This window comes from Hypanus sabinus, chromosome 15, assembly GCF_030144855.1.
Source record: "Hypanus sabinus isolate sHypSab1 chromosome 15, sHypSab1.hap1, whole genome shotgun sequence".
NCBI classification, from domain to species: domain Eukaryota; kingdom Metazoa; phylum Chordata; class Chondrichthyes; order Myliobatiformes; family Dasyatidae; genus Hypanus; species Hypanus sabinus.
In genome coordinates, this window is record NC_082720.1 from 88,335,233 (window position 1) to 88,360,255 (window position 25,023).

Genomic DNA, 25,023 nt, shown 5'->3' on the forward strand with positions numbered 1-25,023 from the left:
CTATCTGGATTAGAGAGGGTGCAGAGGTGATTTACCAGAATGCTGCCTGGATTAGAGAGGGTGCAGAGGAGATCTACCAGGATGCTGCCTGGATTAGAGAGGGTGCAGAGGAGATTTACCAGGATGCTGCCTGGATTAGAGAGGATGCAGAGGAGATCTACCAGGATGCTGCCTGGATTAGAGAGGGTGCAGAGGAGATTCACCAGAATGCTGCCTGGATTAGAGCGGGTGCAGAGGAGATTCACCAGAATGCTGCGTGGATTAGAGAGGGTGCAGAGGAGAACTACCAGGATGCTGCCTGGATTAGAGAGGGTGCAGAGGAGATCTACCAGGATGCTGCCTGGATTAGAGAGGGTGCAGAGGAGATCTACCAGAATACTGCCTGGATTAGAGAGGGTGCAGAGGAGATCTACCAGGATGCTGCCTGGATTAGAGAGGGTGCAGAGGAGATTCACCAGGATGCTGCCTGGATTAGAGAGGGTGCAGAGGAGATTCACCAGGATGCTGACTGGATTAGAGAGGATGCAGAGGAGATCTACCAGGATGCTGCCTGGATTAGAGAGGGTGGAGAGGATATTCACCAGGATGCTGCCTGGATTAGAGAGGGTGCAGAGGAGATTCACCAGGGATTCACCAGGATGCTGCCTGGATTAGAGAGGATGCAGAGGAGATTTACCAGGATGCTCTCTGGATTAGAGAGGGTGCAGAGGAGATTCACCAGGATGCTGCCTGGATTAGAGAGGGTGCAGAGGCGATTCACCAGGATGCTGCCTGGATTAGAGAGGGTGCAGAGGAGATCTACCAGGATGCTATCTGGATTAGAGAGGGTGCAGAGGAGATCCACCAGGATGCTGCCTGGATTAGAGAGGGTGCAGAGGAGATCTACCAGGATGCTGCCTGGATTAGAGAGGGTGCAGAGGAGATTCACCAGGATGCTGCCTGGATTAGAGAGGGCGCAAAGGAGATTCACCAGGATGCTGCCTGGATTAGAGAGGGTGCAGAGGAGATCTACCAGGATGCTATCTGGATTAGAGAGGGTGCAGAGGTGATTTACCAGAATGCTGCCTGGATTAGAGAGTGTGCAGAGGAAATTTACCAGGATGCTGCCTGGATTAGAGAGGGTGCAGAGGAGATCTACCAGGATGCTGCCTGGATTAGAGAGGGTGCAGAGGAGATTCACCAGGATGCTGCCTGGATTAGAGCGGGTGCAGAGGAGATTCACCAGGATGCTGCCTGGATTAGAGAGGGTGCAGAGGAGATCTACCAGGATGCTGCCTGGATTAGAGAGGGTGCAGAGGAGATTCACCAGGATGCTGCCTAGATTAGAGCGGGTGCAGAGGAGATTCACCAGGATGCTGCCTGGATTAGAGAGGGTGCAGAGGAGATCTACCAGGATGCTGCCTGGATTAGAGAGGGTGCAGAGGAGATTCACCAGGATGCTGCCTGGATTATAGAGGGTGCAGAGGAGATCTACCAGGATGCTGCCTGGATTAGAGAGTGTGCAGAGGAGATTTACCAGGATGCTGCCTGGATTAGAGAGGGTGCAGTGGAGATCTACCAGGATGCTGCCTGGATTAGAGAGGGTGCAGAGGAGATTCACCAGGATGCTGCCTGGATTAGAGAGGGTGCAGAGGAGATCTACCAGGATTCTGCCTGGATTAGAGAGGGTGCAGAGGAGATCTACCAGGATACTGCCTGGATTAGAGAGGGTGCAGAGGAGATCTACCAGGATGCTGCCTGGATTAGAGAGAGTGCAGAGGAGATTTACCAGGATGCTGCCTGGATTAGAGAGGGTGCAGAGGAGATCTACCAGGATGCTGCCTGGATTAGAGAACGTGCAGAGGAGATTTACCAGGATGCTGCCTGGATTAGAGAGGGTGCAGAGGAGATTCACCAGGATGCTGCCTGGATTAGAGAGGGTGCAGAGGAGATCTACCAGGATGCTGCCTGGATTAGAGAGGGTGCAGAGGATATTCACCAGGATGCTGCCTGGATTAGAGAGGGTGCAGAGGAGATTCACCAGGGATTCAACAGGATGCTGCCTGGATTAGAGAGGATGCAGAGGAGATTTACCAGGATGCTCTCTGGATTAGAGAGGGTGCAGAGGAGATTCACCAGGATGCTGCCTGGATTAGAGAGGGTGCAGAGGAGATTCACCAGGATGCTGCCTGGATTAGAGAGGGTGCAGAGGAGATCTACCAGGATGCTATCTGGATTAGAGAGGGTGCAGAGGTGATTTACCAGAATGCTGCCTGGATTAGAGAGGGTGCAGAGGAGATCTACCAGGATACTGCCTGGATTAGAGAGGGTGCAGAGGAGATTTACCAGGATGCTGCCTGGATTAGAGAGGGTGCAGAGGAGATCTACCAGGATGCTGCCTGGATTAGAGAGGGTGCAGAGGAGATTCACCAGGATGCTGCCTGGATTAGAGCGGGTGCAGAGGAGATCCACCAGGATGCTGCCTGGATTAGAGAGGGTGCAGAGGAGATCTACCAGGATGCTGCCTGGATTAGAGAGGGTGCAGAGGAGATTCACCAGGATGCTGCCTGGATTAGAGAGTGCGCAAAGGAGATTCACCAGGATGCTGCCTGGATTAGAGAGTGTGCAGAGGAGATCTACCAGGATGCTGCCTTGATTAGAGAGGGTGCAGAGGAGATTCACCAGGATGCTGCCTGGATTAGAGAGGGTGCAGAGGAGATCTACCAGGATGCTATCTGGATTAGAGAGGGTGCAGAGGGGATTTCCCAGGATGCTGCCTGGATTAGAGAGGGTGCAGAGGAGATCTACCAGGATGCTGCCTGGATTAGAGAGGGTGCAGAGGAGATTTACCAGGATGCTGTCTGGATTAGAGAGGGTGCAGAGGAGATTCACCAGGATGCTGCCTGGATTAGAGAGGGTGCAGAGGAGATCTACCAGGATGCTGCCTGTATTAGAGAGGGTGCAGAGGAGATTCACCAGGATGCTGCCTGGATTAGAGAGGGCGCAAAGGAGATTCACCAGGATGCTGCCTGGATTAGAGAGGGTGCAGAGGAGATCTACCAGGATTCTGCCTGGATTAGAGAGGGTGCAGAGGAGATCTACCAGGATGCTGCCTGGATTAGAGAGAGTGCAGAGGAGATGTACCAGGATGCTGCCTGGATTAGAGAGGGTGCAGAGGAGATCTACCAGGATGCTGCCTGGATTAGAGAACGTGCAGAGGAGATTTACCAGGATGCTGCCTGGATTAGAGAGGGTGCAGAGGAGATTCACCAGGATGCTGCCTGGATTAGAGAGGGTGCAGAGGAGATCTACCAGGATGCTGCCTGGATTAGAGAGGGTGCAGAGGATATTCACCAGGATGCTGCCTGGATTAGAGAGGGTGCAGAGGAGATTCACCAGGGATTCACCAGGATGCTGCCTGGATTAGAGAGGATGCAGAGGAGATTTACCAGGGTGCTCTCTGGATTAGAGAGGGTGCAGAGGAGATTCACCAGGATGCTGCCTGGATTAGAGAGGGTGCAGAGGAGATTCACCAGGATGCTGCCTGGATTAGAGAGGGTGCAGAGGAGATCTACCAGGATGCTATCTGGATTAGAGAGGGTGCAGAGGTGATTTACCAGAATGCTGCCTGGATTAGAGAGGGTGCAGAGGAGATCTACCAGGATGCTGCCTGGATTAGAGAGGGTGCAGAGGAGATTTACCAGGATGCTGCCTGGATTAGAGAGGGTGCAGAGGAGATCTACCAGGATGCTGCCTGGATTAGAGAGGGTGCAGAGGAGATTCACCAGGATGCTGCCTGGATTAGAGCGGGTGCGGAGGAGATCCACCAGGATGCTGCCTGGATTAGAGAGGGTGCAGAGGAGATCTACCAGGATGCTGCCTGGATTAGAGAGGGTGCAGAGGAGATTCACCAGGATGCTGCCTGGATTAGAGCGGGTGCGGAGGAGATCCACCAGGATGCTGCCTGGATTAGAGAGGGTGCAGAGGAGATCTACCAGGATGCTGCCTGGATTAGAGAGGGTGCAGAGGAGATTCACCAGGATGCTGCCTGGATTAGAGAGGGTGCAGAGGAGATCTACCAGGATGCTATCTGGATTAGAGAGGGTGCAGAGGGGATTTCCCAGGATGCTGCCTGGATTAGAGAGGGTGCAGAGGAGATCTACCAGGATGCTGCCTGGATTAGAGAGGGTGCAGAGGAGATTTACCAGGATGCTGTCTGGATTAGAGAGGGTGCAGAGGAGATTCACCAGGATGCTGCCTGGATTAGAGAGGGTGCAGAGGAGATCTACCAGCATGCTGCCTGGATTAGAGAGGGTGCAGAGGAGATTCACCAGGATGCTGCCTGGATTAGAGAGGGCGCAAAGGAGATTCACCAGGATGCTGCCTGGATTAGAGGGGGTGCAGAGGAGATCTACCAGGATGCTGCCTGGATTAGAGAGGGTGCAGAGGAGATTTACCAGGATGCTGCCTGGATTAGAGAGGGTGCAGAGGAGATCTACCAGAATGCTGCCTGGATTAGAGAGGGTGCAGAGGAGATTCACCAGGATGCTGCCTGGATTAGAGAGGGTGCAGAGGAGATCTACCAGGATTCTGCCTGGATTAGAGAGGGTGCAGAGGAGATCTTCCAGGATACTGCCTGGATTAGAGAGGGTGCAGAGGAGATCTTCCAGGATGCTGCCTGGATTAGAGAGGGTGCAGAGGAGATTCACCAGGATGCTGCCTGGATTAGAGAGGGTGCAGAGGAGATCTACCAGGATTCTGCCTGGATTAGAGAGGGTGCAGAGGAGATCTTCCAGGATACTGCCTGGATTAGAGAGGGTGCAGAGGAGATCTTCCAGGATGCTGCCTGGATTAGAGAGAGTGCAGAGGAGATCTACCAGGATGCTGCCTGGATTAGAGAGGGTGCAGAGGAGATCTACCAGGATGCTGCCTGGATTAGAGAACGTGCAGAGGAGATTTACCAGGATGCTGCCTGGATTAGAGAGGGTGCAGAGGAGATTCACCAGGATGCTGCCTGGATTAGAGAGGGTGCAGAGGATATCTACCAGGATGCTGCCTGGATTAGAGAGGGTGCAGAGGATATTCACCAGGATGCTGCCTGGATTAGAGAGGGTGCAGAGGAGATTTACCAGGATGCTGCCTGGATTAGAGAGGGTGCAGAGGAGATTCACCAGGATGCTGTCTGGATTAGAGAGGGTGCGGAGGAGATTCACCAGGATGCTGCCTGGATTAGAGAGGGTGCAGAGGAGATCTACCAGGATGCTGCCTGGATTAGGGAGGGTGCAGAGACGATCTACCAGGATGCTGCACGGATTAGAGAGGGTGCAGAGGAGATTCACCAGGATGCTGCCTGGATTAGAGAGGGTGCAGAGGAGATTCACCAGGATGGTGTCTGGATTAGAGAGGGTGCAGAGGAGGTTCACCAGGATGCTGTCTGGATTAGAGAGGGTGCAGAGGAGGTTCACCAGGATGCTGCCTGGATTAGAGAGGGTGCAGAGGAGATTCACCAGGATGCTGCCTAGATTAGAGAGGGTGCAGAGGAGATTTACCAGGACGCTGCCTGGATTAGAGAGGGTGCAGAGGAGATTCACCAGGATGCTGCCTGGATTAGAGAGGGGAAAGAGGAGATTCACCAGGATGCTGCCTGGATTAGAGAGGGTGCAGAGGAGATTCACCAGGATGCTGCCTGGATTAGAGAGGGTGCAGAGGAGATTTACCAGGACGCTGCCTAGATTAGAGAGGGTGCAGCGGAGATTTAGCAGGACGCTGTCTGGATTAGAGAGGGTGCAGAGGAGATTTACCAGGATGCTGCCTGGATTAGAGAGGGTGCAGAGGAGATTCACCAGGATGCTGCCTGGATTAGAGAGGGTGCTGAGGAGATTCACAAGGATGCTGCCTGGATTAGAGAGGGTGCAGAGGGGATTCACCAGGATGCTGCCTGGATTAGAGAGGGTGCAGAGGAGATTCACCAGGATGCTGCCTGGATTAGAGAGGGTCCAGAGGAGATTCACCAGGATGCTGCCTGGATTAGAGAGGGTGCAGAGGAGATTCACAAGGATGCTGCCTGGATTAGAGAGGGTGCAGAGGAGATTCACCAGGATGCTGCCTGGATTAGAGAGGGTGCAGAGGAGATTTACCAGGACGCTGCCTAGATTAGAGAGGGTGCAGCGGAGATTTAGCAGGACGCTGTCTGGATTAGAGAGGGTGCAGAGGAGATTTAGCAGGACGCTGTCTGGATTAGAGAGGGTGCAGAGGAGATTTACCAGGATGCTGCCTGGATTAGAGAGGGTGCAGAGGAGATTCACCAGGATGCTGCCTGGATTAGAGAGGGTGCAGAGGAGATTCACAAGGATGCTGCCTGGATTAGAGAGGGTGCAGAGGGGATTCACCAGGATGCTGCCTGGATTAGAGAGGGTGCAGAGGAGATTCACCAGGATGCTGCCTGGATTAGAGAGGGTCCAGAGGAGATTCACCAGGATGCTGCCTGGATTAGAGAGGGGAAAGAGGAGATTCACCAGGATGCTGCCTGGATTAGAGAGGGTGCAGAGGAGATTTACCAGGATGCTGCCTGGATTAGAGAGGGTGCAGAGGAGATCTACCAGGTTGCTGCCTGGATTAGAGAACGTGCAGAGGAGATTTACCAGGGTGCTGCCTGGATTAGAGAGGGTGCAGAAGAGATTCACCAGGATGCTGCCTGGATTAGAGAGGGTGCAGAGGAGATCTACCAGGATGCTGCCTGGATTAGAGAGGGTGCAGAGGATATTCACCAGGATGCTGCCTGGATTAGAGAGGGTGCAGAGGAGATTTACCAGGATGCTGCCTGGATTAGAGAGGGTGCAGAGGAGATTCACCAGGATGCTGTCTGGATTAGAGAGGGTGCGGAGGAGATTCACCAGGATGCTGCCTGGATTAGAGAGGGTGCAGAGGAGATTTACCAGGATGCTGCCTGGATTAGAGAGGGTGCAGAGGATATTTACCAGGATGCTGCCTGGATTAGAGAGGGTGCAGAGGAGATTCACCAGGATGCTGCCTGGATTAGAGAGTGTGCAGAGGAGATTTACCAGGATGCTGCCTGGATTAGAGAGGGTGCAGAGGAGATTCACCAGGATGCTGCCTGGATTAGAGAGGGTGCAGAGGAGATTCACCAGGATGCTGCCTGGATTAGAGAGGGTGCAGAGCAGATTTACCAGGATGCTGCCTGGATTAGAGAGGGTGCAGAGGAGATCTACCAGGATGCTGCCTGGATTAGAGAGGGTGCAGTGGAGATTCACCAGGATGCTGCCTGGATTAGAGAGGGTGCAGAGGAGATTTACCAGGATGCTGCCTGGATTAGGGAGGGTGCAGAGGAGATTCACCAGGATGCTGCCTGGATTAGAGAGGGTGCAGAGGAGATTTACCAGGATGCTGCCTGGATTAGAGAGGGTGCAGAGGAGATTCACCAGGATGCTGCCTGGATTAGAGAGGGTGCAGAGGAGATTTACCAGGATGCTGCCTGGATTAGAGAGGGTGTCTTCTGAGGACAGGTTGAGTGAGCTCGGGCTTTTCTGTTTGGAGTGAAGGAAAATGAAAGGTGACTTGGTAGGGGTGTGTAAGATGATAAGAGGCAGAGACCAATTGGGCAGCCAGAGACTTTTTCCCAGGGTGGAACTGGCTGATACGAGGGGGTCTAATTTAACTGTGATTGGAGGAGAGTTTGTGGGGGGATGGTGTCAAAGGTAGGCTACGGCGGGGTGTGTGGAACTCCCTGCCAGGGGTGGTGGTAGAGACAGGTAAATTAGGGCCATTTATGAGACTCTTAGACACCTGGATAACAGTAAGACTGCGGGCTCTGTGAGAGGAAACGGTTCGATTTGTCTTGGCGTAGGTTAAAAGTTTGGTACATCACTGTGAGCCAAAGGAGCTTCACTGTGCTACAGACATCTACGTGCCACGTTGACGCCGGAAGAATGGCAACACTTGCAGTCTGACCCCACATACTCGTGGACAGAAATGATGCGTTTCACTGCATGTTTCAGTGTACGTGTAACACACGGAGCTGCTCTTTGTCTTCATAAATTCCATCTGCCCAATTTCCAATCTGATCCGCACTCCAGTTGTTGTGACTGGATTGGAGAAGCAGTCTTAATTAACATGAGGAGATTGGAGAAGACCTTTGATGGCTCTGGGCCTGTACTCGCTGGAATTTAAAGAATGAGGGAGGATCTCATTGAAACCGATTGAGGTCTCAATAAGGTGGACGAGAGGCAGATGCTTCCTATAGTGCGGGCGTCTAAGACTAGGGGCCTCAGAACAGTGGGACATCTATTTAGAATAGAGCTGTAGAGGGATTTCTTTATTCAGAGGGCAGCGAATCTGTGGAATTCATTGCTGCAGATGGCTGTAGAGGCCAAGTCATTGTGTATATTTAAAGCAGAGGTTGATAGATACTGCATTAATCAAGGAAGTCAAAGGTTATGGGGAGAAGGGAGGAAAAATGTTGAGAGGGATTATAAATCAGCCAGGATGGAATAGCAGAACAGGCTTAATGGGCTGAATGGCCAAATTCTGCTATGTCTTACAGTCCTATAATGTAAGTGACTGCCTGGTTATACAGGGAGAGAATGGGGGTGCTGATGAGATATTTTGCCGAATTCAGCATGCATTCAGTGGACCAAAATATCCTCGTCCTGTCCGTCTGCTTCAGAGAGGAAATAGAAGCACTAGTGGGCTCACCACACACCCGGTCTCGCCCATCACCGTCCGTCACACCACCCACCTGGTCTCACCCGTCACCCACTGTCACACCACCCACCTGGTCTTGCCCGTCACCGTCCGTCACACCACCCACCCACCCTGCCTCACCCATCACCCACTGTCACACCCACCCACCCGGTCTCACCCGTCACCGTCCGTCACACCACCCACCCACCCTGCCTCACCCATCACCCACTGTCACACCCACCCACCCGGTCTCACCCGTCACCGTCCATCACACCACCCACCCGGTCTCACCCGTCACCGTCCGTCACACCACCCACCTGGTCTCACCCGTCACCGTCCGTCACACCACCCACCTGGTCTCACCCGTCACCGTCCGTCACACCACCCACCTGGTCTCACCCATCACCCACTGTCACACCACCCACCCGGTCTCACCCATCACCCACTGTCACACCACACACCTGGTCTCACCCGTCACCCACTGTCACACCACCCACCCGGTCTCACCCATCACCGTCCGTCACACCACCCACCCGGTCTCACCCGTCACCCACTGTCACACCACCCACCCGGTCTCGCCCATCACCGTCCGTCACACCACCCACCCGGTCTCACCCGTCACCCACTGTCACACCCACCCACCTGGTCTCACCCGTCACCCACTGTCACACCACCCACCCGGTCTCGCCCATCACCGTCCGTCACACCACCCACCCGGTCTCACCCGTCACCCACTGTCACACCCACCCACCTGGTCTCACCCGTCACCCACTGTCACACCCACCCACCTGGTCTCACCCGTCACCCACTGTCACACCACCCACCTGGTCTCACCCGTCACCCACTGTCACGCCACCCACCCGGTCTCACCCGTCACCGTCCGTCACACCACCCACCCGGTCTCACCCGTCACCCACTGTCACACCCACCCACCCGGTTTCTCCCGTCACCCACTGTCACACCCACCCACCCGGTTTCTCCCGTCACCCACTGTCACACCACCCACCCGGTCTCACCCGTCACCCACTGTCACACCACCCACCTGGTCTCACCCGTCACCCACTGTCACGCCACCCACCCGGTCTCTCCCGTCACCGTCCGTCACTCCCACCCACCTGGTCTCACCCGTCACCCACTGTCACACCACCCACCCGGTCTCGCCCATCACCGTCTGTCACACCACCCACCCTGCCTCACCCATCACCCACTGTCACACCACCCACCCGGTCTCGCCCATCACCGTCCGTCACACCACCCACCCGGTCTCACCCGTCACCCACTGTCACACCCACCCACCTGGTCTCACCCGTCACCCACTGTCACACCACCCACCCGGTCTCGCCCATCACCGTCCGTCACACCACCCACCCGGTCTCACCCGTCACCGTCCGTCACACCACCCACCCGGTCTCACCCACCACCGTCCGTCACACCACCCACCTGGTCTCACCCGTCACCGTCCGTCACACCACCCACCCGGTCTCACCCGTCACCGTCCGTCACACCACCCACCCGGTTTCACCCACCACCGTCCGTCACACCCACCCACCCGGTCTCAGCCGTCACCCACTGTCACACCACCCACCTGGTCTCGTCCGTCACTCCCACCCACCCGGTCTCATCCGTCACCCACTGTCACACCCACCCACCCGGTTTCTCCCGTCACCGTCCGTCACTCCCACCCACCCAGTCTCTCCCGTCACCGTCCGTCTCTCCCACCCACCCGGTCTCACCCGTCACCGTCCGTCACACCACCCACCCGGTTTCTCCCGTCACCGTCCGTCACACCACCCACCCGGTCTCGCCCGTCACCATCCGTCACTCCCACCCACCCGGTCTCGCCCGTCACCGTCCATCACAGCCACCCACCCGGTCTCGCCCGTCACCGTCCATCACAGCCACCCACCCGGTCTCGCCCGTCACCGTCCATCACAGCCACCCACCCGGTCTCACCCGTCACCCTCTGTCACACCCACCCACCCGGTCTCGCCCGTCACCGTCCGTCACAGCACTCAGGTCATCTTTCTCTCCCCCAACTTCTTATTCTGGCATCGCCTGCTTTCCTCTGCAGTCCTGGTGAACGGCCTTGACTATTTTGCTCTTTTGGCGACATATGGTTCTTTTTGTATATATTCTCTCTGTAATTTGGAGTAATGTTTTATGTGCTGTTGCTACAAGTTTCGCAATGTTGACGTGCTTCCTGAGATACAGGGAGGCGCGGGTTTGGAGGGACATCGACTGAGTTCAGTAAATTGGGTCGAGCTGGGTGGATACCAGCATGGAGCTTGGCCTGACGGGCTTCTATCCCTGCTGCGCTCTCCGTGATTCTGTAAGCAGAAAGTCCGAGGTTTGCAGAGACTGCGTTTCACCCCGAGTACAGACTCCCACAGTTTAACTGAAGTAGTAATTCAGTGGAAGCCTTCAGACATCACCCATACTGCCTTCCTGCGCTCCGGGGAGCTGGTGCCCACTCTTGTCAGCGTGTGCTGTGTGGGAAGAGGTTGGCAGCCACAATGTATTAGCATACTCCCACTCCAAATTCGAGCATCACTGCCTGAACATGAATGCAGCCTCCTCAGCCAGGTTCCACTCTTCCATCCATCTCATCGGTCGCGTTGATTACAGCATGCAGGGGACTGCCGGCACATCGAGGGCATTGGATATAGTTTCCCAAAAAACATGGTTGGGATAAGATGTGGGATGATTGAGAACAAAGAACACCCTTCGGCCCACAGTGTTGTGTCAACCATTTAATCTGCTCCAAGATCAAACTGACCCTTCCCGCCCACATAGCCCTCCATTTCCTTTCATCCATGTGCCTGACTGAGAGTCTGTTCAGTACCCTGAATGTATCTGCCTCGACCACCACCCTGGGCAGTGATCCACACCTGACCACTCCACTCTATGTGGGGAAAAACAACTATCAAAACTCACACAGAATGCGACGGGAATGGAACCAGATTGTGGGTACACAGACTGCGACGGGAATGGAACCGGATTGTCGGTACACAGACTGCGACAGGAATGGAACCGGATTGTGGGTACACAGACTGCGACGGGAATGGAACCGGATTGTGGGTACACAGACTGCGACAGGAATGGAACCGGATTGTGGGTACACAGACTGCGACGGGAATGGAACCGGATTGTGGGTACACAGACTGCAACGGGAATGGAACCGGATTGTGGGTACACAGACTGCGACGGGAATGGAACCGGATTGTGGGTACACAGACTGCGACGGGAATGGAACCAGATTGTGGGTACACAGACTGCGACGGGAATGGAACCGGATTGTGGGTACACAGACTGCGACGGGAATGGAACCAGATTGTGGGTACACAGACTGCGACGGGAATGGAACCGGATTGTGGGTACACAGACTGCGACGGGAATGGAACCAGATTGTGGGTACACAGACTGCGACGGGAATGGAACCGGATTGTGGGTACACAGACTGCGACGGGAATGGAACCAGATTGTGGGTACACAGACTGCGACGGGAATGGAACCGGATTGTGGGTACACAGACTGCGACGGGAATGGAACCAGATTGTGGGTACACAGACTGCGACGGGAATGGAACCGGATTGTGGGTACACAGACTGCGACGGGAATGGAACCGGATTGTGGGTACACAGACTGCGACGGGAATGGAACCGGATTGTGGGCACACAGACTGCGACGGGAATGGAACCGGATTGTGGATACACAGACTGCGACGGGAATGGAACCGGATTGTGGGCACACAGACTGCGACGGGAATGGAACCAGATTGTGGGTACACAGACTGCGACGGGAATGGAACCGGATTGTGGGTACACAGACTGCTACGGGAATGGAACCAGATTGTGGGTACACAGACTGCGACGGGAATGGAACCGGATTGTGGGTACACAGACTGCGACGGGAATGGAACCGGATTGTGGGTACACAGACTGCGACGGGAATGGAACCGGATTGTGGGTACACAGACTGCGACGGGAATGGAACCGGATTGTGGGTACACAGACTGCGACGGGAATGGAACCGGATTGTGGGTACACAGACTGCGACGGGAATGGAACCAGATTGTGGGTACACAGACTGCAATGGGAATGGAACCGGATTGTCGGTACACAGACTGCAATGGGAATTGAACCGGATTGTGGATACACAGACTGCAACAGGAATGGAACCGGATTGTCGGTACACAGACTGCGACGGGAAAGGAACCAGATTGTGGGTACACAGACTGCGACGGGAATGGAACCGGATTGTCGGTACACAGACTGCGACGGGAATGGAACCGGATTGTGGGCACACAGACTGCGACGGGAATGGAACCGGATTGTCGGTACACAGACTGCGACGGGAATGGAACCAGATTGTGGGCACACAGACTGCAACAGGAATGGAACCAGATTGTGGGTACACAGACTGCGACGGGAATTGAACCGGATTGTGGGTACACAGACTGCGACGGGAATGGAACCGGATTGTGGGCACACAGACTGCGACGGGAATGGAACCGGATTGTGGGCACACTGACTGCGACGGGAATGGAACCGGATTGTGGGCACACAGACTGCGACGGGAATGGAACCGGATTGTGGGTACACAGACTGCGACGGGAATGGAACCGGATTGTGGGCACACAGACTGCAACAGGAATGGAACCGGATTGTCGGTACACAGACTGCGACGGGAATGGAACCAGATTGTGGGTACACAGACTGCGACGGGAATGGAACCGGATTGTGGGCACACAGACTGCAATGGGAATGGAACAGGATTGTGGGTACACAGACTGCGACGGGAATGGAACCGGATTGTGGTTACACAGACTGCGACGGGAATGGAACCGGATTGTGGGTACACAGACTGCGACGGGAATGGAACCGGATTGTGGATACACAGACTGCGACGGGAATGGAACCGGATTGTGGGTACACAGACTGCGACGGGAATGGAACCGGATTGTCGGTACACAGACTGCAACGGGAATGGAACCGGATTGTCGGTACACAGACTGCGACGGGAATGGAACCAGATTGTGGGTACACAGACTGCGACGGGAATGGAACAGGATTGTCGGTACACAGACTGCGACGGGAATGGAACCGGATTGTGGTTACACAGACTGCGACGGGAATGGAACCGGATTGTGGGCACACAGACTGCGACGGGAATGGAACCAGATTGTGGGTACACAGACTGCGACGGGAATGGAACCGGATTGTCGGTACACAGACTGCAACAGGAATGGAACCGGATTGTCGGTACACAGACTGCGACGGGAATGGAACCAGATTGTCGGTACACAGACTGCGACGGGAATGGAACCAGATTGTGGGTACACAGACTGCGACGGGAATGGAACCGGATTGTGGGTACACAGACTGCGACGGGAATGGAACCAGATTGTGGGTACACAGACTGCGACGGGAATGGAACAGGATTGTCGGTACACAGACTGCGACGGGAATGGAACAGGATTGTGGGTACACAGACTGCGACAGGAATGGAACCGGATTGTCGGTACACAGACTGCGACGGGAATGGAACCGGATTGTGGGCACACAGACTGCGATGGGAATGGAACCGGATTGTGGGTACACAGACTGCGACGGGAATGGAACCGGATTGTGGGTACACAGACTGCGACGGGAATGGAACCGGATTGTGGGCACACAGACTGCGACGGGAATGGAACCGGATTGTGGGTACACAGACTGCGACAGGAATGGAACCGGATTGTGGGTACACAGACTGCGACGGGAATGGAACCAGATTGTGGGTACACAGACTGCGACGGGAATGGAACCGGATTGTGGGTACACAGACTGCGACGGGAATGGAACCGGATTGTGGGTACACAGACTGCGACGGGAATGGAACCGGATTGTGGGTACACAGACTGCGACGGGAATGGAACCAGATTGTGGGTACACAGACTGCGACGGGAATGGAACCGGATTGTGGGTACACAGACTGCGACGGGAATGGAACCAGATTGTGGGTACACAGACTGCGACGGGAATGGAACCGGATTGTGGGTACACAGACTGCGACGGGAATGGAACCAGATTGTGGGTACACAGACTGCGACGGGAATGGAACCGGATTGTGGGTACACAGACTGCGACGGGAATGGAACCAGATTGTGGGTACACAGACTGCGACGGGAATGGAACCGGATTGTGGGTACACAGACTGCGACGGGAATGGAACCAGATTGTGGGTACACAGACTGCGACGGGAATGGAACCGGATTGTGGGTACACAGACTGCGACGGGAATGGAACCGGATTGTGGGTACACAGACTGCGACGGGAATGGAACCGGATTGTGGGTACACAGACTGCGACGGGAATGGAACCGGATTGTGGGCACACAGACTGCGACGGGAATGGAACCGGATTGTGGGTACACAGACTGCGACGGGAATGGAACCAGATTGTGGGTACACAGACTGCGACGGGAATGGAACCAGATTGTGGGTACACAGACTGCGACGGGAATGGAACCGGATTGTGGGTACACAGACTGCGACGGGGATGGAACCGGATTGTGGGTACACAGACTGCGACGGGAATGGAACCGGATTGTGGGTACACAGACTGCGACGGGAATGGAACCGGATTGTGGGCACACAGACTGCAACAGGAATGGAACCGGATTGTCGGTACACAGACTGCGACGGGAATGGAACCAGATTGTGGGTACACAGACTGCGACGGGAATGGAACCGGATTGTGGGTACAGTAACAACATTGAGCTGATCGTTACACTGCCATGCCATCCCAGTTGAGTTGTAGGTGACCTCTGGTCGGTGTTTGGCAGTGGAGGAGGCCGAAGACAGGCGGGTCAGTGTGGGAATAGGGAAGGGAGTTCAGGATGATCTTCAGTGGAAGAGCGAGGGTGCTCTGTAAAAGATGCTGTGGTGTCTCCAATGTGATGGAGGCCGCATCAAGAGCACCAAATGCAGGAGGCAAGGTTGCAATTCTCAAAATACTACAGCACTGAAGCACGACCATATCAACCACTTCCACGGCCAGCTCTCACCACCCTCTGAGTGAAGATGTTTTCTCTCGGTTTCTCCGTAAACATTTCACCTTTCACCCCTAACCCGGTTCTAGTCTCGTCTCACCCAACTTCAGTGGAACCCTACTTCCATTTACCCCATCTATACCCTCATAATTTTGTATCCGCTTATTCTCCTACACTCAAGGGAATAAAGTCCTAACCTATTCAACCTTTCCCGTTAACTCAGGTCCTCAAGTCCATGAGACATAAGAGCAGAATTAGGCCATTTGGCCCATTGTGTCTGGTCCACCATTCCATCGTGGCTGATTTATTTTCTCTCAACGTCTTTGCAAATCTTCTCTACATTCTTTCAGTCTGATTGGTATCTTTCCTGTAGGTAGGTGACCAAAACTGCACCTTATAATACAGATTAGGCCTCACAACTTCATCATTACACCCCACCTCCTGTACTCAATGCATTGATTTACTTGACGGCATAATTGCCCTCCAGTGTCTGGGCGAGAGATGGAATCTGGTGGGAATGTGGGAAAATCTCATTGATTGCCTGAGGTGAGGCTTGAACCCACAACCTTGGCATCAAAGATCCTCACCACCCAGGCCATGCTCTTTTCACGCCATGTCATCAGCTAGAAGGTACAGGAGGCTCAGGAATTGTAGCAACAGGCTCAAGGACAGTTGCTACCCCTCAACCATCAGGCTCTTGAACAAAAGGGGATAACTACACTCATTCTGTTTCTGGCATTCCCACAACCGATGGTCTCACTTTAAGGATTCTTTATCTTGTTATTTCATGCTATTTACTTACGTTTGCATTTGCACAGTTTGTTGTTCATTGATCCTGTTTACAGTTACTGTTCTACAGATTTGCTAAGTCTGCCTGCAGGAAAAAGAATCTCAGGGTGGTGTGTGGTGACATGTTTGTACTCTGATAACAAATTGTACTTTGACTTTGACCTCCCCACCAGAGAGTGGTGAATCTGTGGAATTCACTGCCGCAGCGTCTATGGAGGCCAAGTTATGTTACGGGGAGAAGGCAGGAGAATGGGGTTGAGAGGGACAATAAATCAGCTATGATGTAATTGTGGAGCAGAGTCAATGGGCCGAATGGCCTCATTCCACTCCGGTGTCTGAATATATTATGGTCACTTCCTGTGGTTAGGAAAGGGCAGAAAAAGTCAGAGCCAAGCCAATCCAGAGTCCAGAAAAATGCAAAGCTGATTTATTAGGATATTGTTGGGACTCAGCGGACTGAGTTATGGAGAGAAGTTGAACAGGTAGGAGACTGAAGGGTGACCTTATAGGGGTGTACAGAATCATGTGGGGCATAGTTTAAGTGAATTCTTTTTCCCAGAGTTGGGAATCAAGAACTAGAGGGCACAGTTTTAAGGTGAGGGGAAGAGATTTAATAGGAGCCCCTGGTCCAAACCTTTTCTATCCATGGACAGGTACATAGATAGGAAAGGTTTTAAAGGCACATCACTTGGTACATGGATAGAAAGGTTTGGACCAGATGTTCCCAACCTTTTTTATACCATGGACCAGTTCCATTAGCCGATGAGTCCATGAACCCCAAGTTGGGAGAGGGGGAATGTACGAGAGAGGAGAAAATGTGTGTGAAAGAGTGTGTGGGGGATGGGTGTGTGTATGCAAGGGGAAGAGAGAGAGAGAGAGGAGGTGGGAGAGGGGAAAGGGGAGAGGAGGATGTGGGAGAGGGGAAAGGGGAGTGGGGGAGAGACAGCAAGAGAGTGAGTGAGAGAGAGTGTCTGTGCTTACGTGTCGTGGAGCTGGGGAGGAATGGGTATCAAGGTGAATCTCTGGAGGAACAAGGCAAATGTTTAATTGATTAAAAGGGCAGTAAGTCAAAGGTCATGGCTTCCTCTGAAGGTCAATGGACGTTAGGAATTCTCACTGGCCCACCAGAGAAAAGCCGCTGAGGATGACAGCCAATTGAAAATAGAAGAGAAACAATCCATGATGTTGTTCTGAGCTAATTAAATTAATGATACCTAATTAAACTAATCCATTCAGTCTGCACATTGCCCACATCCTTCTATTCCACGCAGATTCATGAGCCCATTTGACAGCTTCTTGAAAGCCTCTATTGTATCTACCTCCGGCACCAACACGCTCGGGGCTCCCACCACTCTCTGTGTGGAAAAAACTTCCGCCCTCTCACCTTGATAGGTCTTCTTCACCAACCAGACATTAGAGCAGAGTAGATACACAGGACACAGAACCACACAGCACAATACAGGCACTTTGGCCCACAGTGTGTAACCTAATCTAAACTCTATCTAACCCTTCTCCCCCACATAGCATTTCTTCCAGCCATGCATCAAAAGGTCTCTTAAATCTCCCTAATGTATCTGCCTCTACCGTCAACACTGGCAGCGTGTTCCACACACCCACCACTCTCTAAATATAAATAACTGCTTCTGACATCCCCTATACTTCCCTCCGATCACATTCAAATTATACCCTCTCGTAACAGCCATTTCTACCCTGGGAAAAAGTTTTTGGATGTCCACTCGATCTAGGACATATCATCTTGTACACCTCTACCAAGTCACCTCTCATCATCCTTCGCTCCAGATAGAAAAACCCAAGCTCAGTCAACCAATCCTTATTAAACATGCTCTCTAATCCAGGCAGCATCCTGGTAAATCTCTGCACCCTCTCTAATCCACACAGCATCCTGGTCAATCTCCTCTGCACCCGCTCTTATCCAGGCAGCATCCTGGTGAATCTCCTCTGCACCCTCTCTAATCCAGGCAGCATCCTGGTGAATCTCCTCTGCACCCTCTCTAATCCAGGCAGCATCCTGGTAAATCTCCTCTGCACCCTCTCTAATCCAGGCAGCATCCTGGTGAATCTCCTGTGCACCCTCTCTAATCCAGGCAGCATCTTGGTCAATCTCCTCTGCACCCTCTCTAATCCAGGCAGCATCCTGGTAAATCTCCTCTGCACCCTCTCTAATCCAGGCAGCATCCTGGTGAATCTCCTGTGCAACCTCTCTAATCCAGGCAGCATCCTGGTGAATCTCCTCTGCACCCTCTCTAATCCAGGCAGTATCCTGGTGAATCTCCTCTGCACCCTCTCTAATCCAGGCAGCATCCTGGTAAATCTCTGCACCCTCTCTAATCCACACAGCATCCTGATCAATCTCGTCTGCACCCTCTCTAATCCACACAGCATCCTGGTGAATCTCCTGTGCACCCTCTCTAATCCAGGCAGCATCCTGGTGAATCTCCTCTGCACCCTCTCTAATCCAGGCAGCATCCTGGTAAATCTCCTCTGCACCCTCTCTAATCCAGGCAGCATCCTAGTGAATCTCCTCTGCACCCTCTCTAATCCAGGCAGCATCCTGGTAAATCTCCTTTGCGCCCTCTCTAATCCAGGCAGCATCCTGGTGAATCTCCTCTGCACCCTCTCTAATCCAGGCAGCATCCTGGTAGATCTCCTCTGCACCCTCTCTAATCCAGGCAGCATCCTGGTGAATCTCCTCTGCACCCTCTCTAATCCAGAGAGCATCCTGGTAAATCTCCTCTGCACCCTCTCTAATCCAGGCAGCATCCTGGTAGATCTCCTCTGCACCCTCTCTAATCCAGGCAGCATCCTGGTAAATCTCCTCTGCACCCTCTCTAATCCAGGCAGCATCCTGGTAGATCTCCTCTGCACCCTCTCTAATCCAGGCAGCATCCTGGTGAATCTCCTTTGCGCCCTCTCTAATCCAGGCAGCATCCTGGTGAATCTCCTCTGCACCCTCTCTAATCCAGGCAGCATCCTGGTAGATCTCCTCTGCACCCTCTCTAATCCAGGCAGCATCCTGGTGAATCTCCTCTGCACCCTCTCTAATCCAGAGAGCATCCTGGTAAATCTCCTCTGCACCCTCTCTAATCCAGGCAGCATCCTGGTAGATCTCCTCTGCACCCTCTCTAATCCAGGCAGCATCCTGGGAAATCCCCTCTGCACCCTCTCTAATCCAGATAGCATCCTGGTAGATCTCCTCTGCACCCTCTCTAATCCAGGCAGTATCCTGGTAGATCTTCTCTGCACCCTCTCTAATCCAGGCAGCATCCTGGTGAATCTCCTCTGCACCCTCTCTAATCCAGGCAGCATCCTGGTGAATCTCCTGTGCACCCTCTCTAATCCAGGCAGCATCTTGGTCAATCTCCTCTGCACCCTCTCTAATCCAGGCAGCATCCTGGTAAATCTCCTCTGCACCCTCTCTAATCCAGGCAGCATCCTGGTGAATCTCCTGTGCATCCTCTCTAATCCAGGCAGCATCCTGGTAAATCTCTACACCCTCTCTAATCCACACAGCATCCTGGTCAATCTCGTCTGCACCCTCTCTAATCCACACAGCATCCTGGTGAATCTCCTGTGCACCCTCTCTAATCCAGGCAGCATCCTGGTGAATCTCCTCTGCACCCTCTCTAATCCCGGCAGCATCCTGGTGAATCTCCTCTGCACCCTCTCTAATCCAGGCAGCATCCTGGTGAATCTCCTCTGCACCCTCTCTAATCCAGGCAGCATCCTGGTAAATATCCTCTGCACCCTCTCTAAAGCTTCTACATTCTTTCTATAATGAGGTGTCCAGAACTGAACACAATACTCCAAGTGCGGTCTATCCAGGGTTTTATAGAGCTGCAACGATCAGAGACAAGTCTATGATAGTGCAAGAGGTGGTCCATAGTGTCACGTTGCTGGGGTAGGATTAGTGTTATGCAAGAAGCTGATGGTTGTGGGAAAGCAGCTGTTCCTGAACTGGTGGTGCGGGACTTCAGATTGAAAGAGCGCAGACAAAATTTACAAGAGTTAAAGGGAAAGGTTGAACAGGTTAGGACTTTATTCCCTGGAGCATAAGAGAATGAGCGGAGATTTGATAGAGGTATACAAAATTATGAGGGGTGTAGATAGGGTAAATACAAGAAGTCATTTTACACTGAGTTACAGTGAAACTAGAACTAAAGGTCATAGGTTAAGGGTGAAAGGTGAAATGTTTAAGAGGAACCTGAGGGGGAATTTCTTCACTCGGAGGGTGGTGAGAGTGTGGAATGAGCTGCCAGTGGACCTGGTGGATGCATGTTCAATTTCAACATTTAAGGGATGTTTGGACAGGGAGGGAGTGGGGAGTGCGGGTGCAGTTTGATGTGACTAGGTAGATTAACAGTTCAGGAGAGATGAGATGGGCTGAATGGCCTGTTCAGTACTGTGGTGTTTGGTGGCTACTCTGGAACCTGGTGGGATGGAACTTCTGGCTTCTGTAAGTCCAGCCCAGCAGGAGCTGTGAGAAGGGGGCAGAGCCCAGACTGAGGTGACCCTTGATGACGGATGCTGTCTTGAGGCAGTGCCTTGTGTCGCTGTTCTCAGGGGAGGGAGGTGACCTTGCGTCTGTTCCTGTGTTTTGTGTGAGCTTGCAGATGGCAGCTGGTTTGTTGTTGGGCTAGAAGGAAGTACGGGTGACAAGTATAAAGGTATTTGGTCGTTACCTCTGGTTGATCAGGCAGACATGCAAACTGATGCAAAGCAGTGACAGACAAAGGATTAGTCAGACATCCAGTGGCAGTGATGTTAATTGAAATGCAAATAGTGGGCTGAAAGGGTGCCTGTCTCTGTTTAACAGAATACAGAAAATAAAACCATAAGGCACAGGAACAGAATTAGGCCATTTGGCTCTACCTTTCCATCATGGCTGATTTATTATCCCTCTCAAACCCATATAACCATATAACAATCACAGCACGGAAACAGGCCATCTCGGCCCTCCTAGTCCGTGCCGAACCCTTAATCTCACCTAGTCCCACCTACCCGCACTCAGCCCATAACCCTCCACTCCTTTCCTGTCCATATACCTATCCAATTTTACCTTAAATGACACAACTGAACTGGCCTCTACTACTTCTACAGGAAGCTCATTCCACACAGCTATCACTCTCTGAGTAAAGAAATAACCCCTCGTGTTTCCCTTAAACTTCTGCCCCCTAACTCTCAAATCATGTCCTCTCATGTAGTTCTCCTGCCTTCTCCCCATAACCTTTGATGCTTTGTCTAATCATGAACCTATTAACCTCCTCTTTAAATATACCCAATGACTTGGTCTCCAAGGTCGTCTACAGCAACAAATTCCACAAATTCACCATCTTCTAACTAAAGAAATTCCTCCTCATTACTGTTCTAAAGGGACATCCTTCTATTCTGTGTCCTCTGGTCCTAGACTCCCCCACTATAGGAAACATCCTCTCCACATCCACTTTATCTGTGTCCTCTGGTCCTAGACTCCCCCACTACAGGAAACATCCTCTCCACATCCACTCTACCTGTGTCCTCTGGTCCTAGACTCTCCCACTATAGGAAACATCCTCTCCACATCCACTCTATCTGTGTCCTCTGGTCCTCGACTCCCCCACTATAGGAAACATCCTCTCCACATCCACTCTATCTGTGTCCTCTGGTCCTAGACTCCCCACCACAGGAAACATCTTCTCCACATCCACTCTATCTGTGTCCTCTGGTCCTAGACTCCCCCACTATAGGAAAAATCCTCTCCACATCCACTCTATCTGTGTCCTCTGGTCCTAGACTCCTCACTATAGGAAAAATCCTCTCCACATCCACTCTGTCTGTGTCCTCTGGTCCTAGACTCCCCACCACAGGAAACATCTTCTCCACATCCACTCTATCTGTGTCCTCTGGTCCTAGACTCCCCACTATAGGAAACATCCTCTCCACATCCACTCTATCTGTGTCCTCTGGTCCTAGACTCCCCCACTATAGGAAACATCCTCTCCACATCCACTCTATCTGTGTCCTCTGGTCCTGACTCCCCCACTATAGGAAACATCCTCTCCACATCCACTCTATCTGTGTCCTCTGGTCCTAGACTTCCCCACTATAGGAAACATCCTCTCCACATCCACTCTATCTGTGTCCTCTGGTCCTAGACTCCCCCACTATCGGAAACATCCTCTCCACATCCACTCTATCTGTGTCCTCTGGTCCTAGACTCCCCCACTATCGGAAACATCCTCTCCACATCCGCTCTATCTGTGTCCTCTGGTCCTAGACTCCCCCACTATCGGAAACATCCTCTCCACATCCACTCTATCTGTGTCCTCTGGTCCTAGACTCCCCCACTATCGGAAACATCCTCTCCACATCCACTCTATCTGTGTCCTCTGGTCCTAGACTCCCCCCCTATTTGACAGGGATCACTGAGATCCCTCCTCATTCTTCTACATGCCGAGTCATCAGAAGCTTCTTATACACTAACCCTTTCATTCCCAGGATTATTCTCGTGAACATAGATAAGGGGCCCAAAACTGCTCACAGTACTCCAAGTGCAGTCTGACCAATGCTTTATAAAGCCTCAGCTTTACAACTTTGCTCTTACATTCTAATCCTCTCGAAATGCTAATGCTGCATTTGTATTCCTTATGCAGCACAGTACAGGCCCTTCGGCCCACAATGTTGTGCCAAACATTAATCGTTTTAGGATGAGATCCTTCATCAGGATTGGAAAGGAAGGTAGAGAAGCCAGAAAAAGAAGGTGGGGTGAGGGGTAGGAGGACATGCTGAGGGTGATAGGTGAGACCAGGTGAGGGGGAAGGTGGGTGGGTGGGGAGGGGGATGAAGTGAGACACTGGGAGGTGATAGGTGAGACCAGGTGAGGGGGAAGGTGGGTGGGTGGGGAGGGGGATGAAGTGAGTCACTGGGAGGTGATAGGTGAGACCAGGTGAGGGGGAAGGTGGGTGGGTGAGGGAGGGGATGAAGTGAGACACTGGGAGGTGATAGGTGAGACCAGATGAGGGGGGAGGAGGATGAAGTGAGACACTGGGAGGTGATAGGTGGAAAAGGTAAATTGCTGAAGAGGAAGGAATCTGATGGTGAGGAGAGTGGACGATGGGAGAAAGGGAGGAACCAGAGGGAGGTGGTGGGCACGTGATGAAAAGTGGTGAAAGTTGAGACAAAATGCGGAATAGGAAAGAGAGAAAGGGGATGAAGAGGAAGTTTCTGGAAATTGGAGGGACTGATGTTGGTAACATTGGGTTAAGGTCCATGAGGTGTTGCTCCCCCAACTTGAGAGTGGCAAATACGGAGTCTGTGGACTGACACGCCGGAATGTGAAAGGAAAGTAAAATTAAGATGAGTGGCCACTGGAAAGTTATGCCTCTTTTAGCAAAATGCTGAATGTTTATTCCTCTCCATAGATGCTGCCTGACCTGCTGAATTCCTGCAGCACTTTGTGTGAGTTGCCCTGGTATATTGGTGTGCCCACCTCTGGGCAGGAAGGGGAGGTGGGTGGTTTTGCTGAAGCCTCTCTTGTCTGCTCACTCATCTGTCATCTTCCACTCTGCTTCCAGCCGGAAAACTTGCTGCTGGCATCCAAGAACAAAGGGGCTGCCGTGAAGCTGGCTGACTTTGGCCTTGCCATAGAAGTTGAAGGGGAGCAACAGGCTTGGTTTGGTGAGTTGACAGTATGGTACAGGCCCCAACGTCCTTCCTCCAATGAGGGGACCAGGCTTACCCAGAGTTTTAAAAAGCTGCCACATAACTTCCTGACCTTTGAACTCAATGCCTCGGCTAATAAAAGCAAGTCCTCCATAAGCCTTCTGCATCAACCTGTGTGGCCACTTTCAAGAAGTTATGACTCAGACCCCAAGATCTCTCTGCTCAGAGACACTGTTAACCTACGACCTCTAGTTCTGGTATGCCTCTATATTTATAACATTGGTAATTTTGATATTCATTACATCAACAAATCCTCATCCTTCAACATACTGGGGCCACTACTGACCACGAATGCAGCCGGACTCTCCACAGAAACAGTCATAGAGTACCACAGTACAGAAAGAGTCCATTCAGCCCATCTAGTTTGTGCCAAACTGTTATTCTGCCGAGTCTCATCAACCCACACCCAGACCATAACCCTTCGTACTTCTTTCATCCATGTATCTGTCCACACTTCTCTTAAATGTTGAAATCATACCCACAGACCTCTAAACATGGTCTGCAAAATCTTTCCAGGCTAAAAATTAAAGATGAAAAGGTTTGCTTTATTTGTCACACATTCGCTGAAACATGCAGTGAAATGCATCATCTGCATCAAATCAAATCAGTGAGGAATGTGCTGGGGGCAGCCCACAAGTGTTAACATGCTACCCGTGCCAATGCATGCCTACAACTCACTAAGCCTAACCGCTACATCTTTGGAACGAAACCCACTTGGCAACCGGGAGAATGTACAGACTCCTTACAGTCAGCAGCAGCAGTCAAACTTCAACCACTGATCACTGTAAAGCATTACACTAACCA

At 52.5% G+C, this 25,023-nt stretch overlaps 1 protein-coding gene across 1 annotated transcript in view; it reads left to right on the plus strand.

The window, feature by feature from the left end:
• Window positions 1-25,023, plus strand: part of LOC132405678 (calcium/calmodulin-dependent protein kinase type II subunit alpha) — a 332,781-nt gene that overhangs the window by 196,973 nt on the left and 110,785 nt on the right. Inside the window, exon 7 of the mRNA XM_059990685.1 lies at window positions 24,072-24,174. Within this exon, the coding sequence (XP_059846668.1) occupies window positions 24,072-24,174 (103 nt within the window). The remainder of the gene's footprint in view (window positions 1-24,071; window positions 24,175-25,023) is intronic.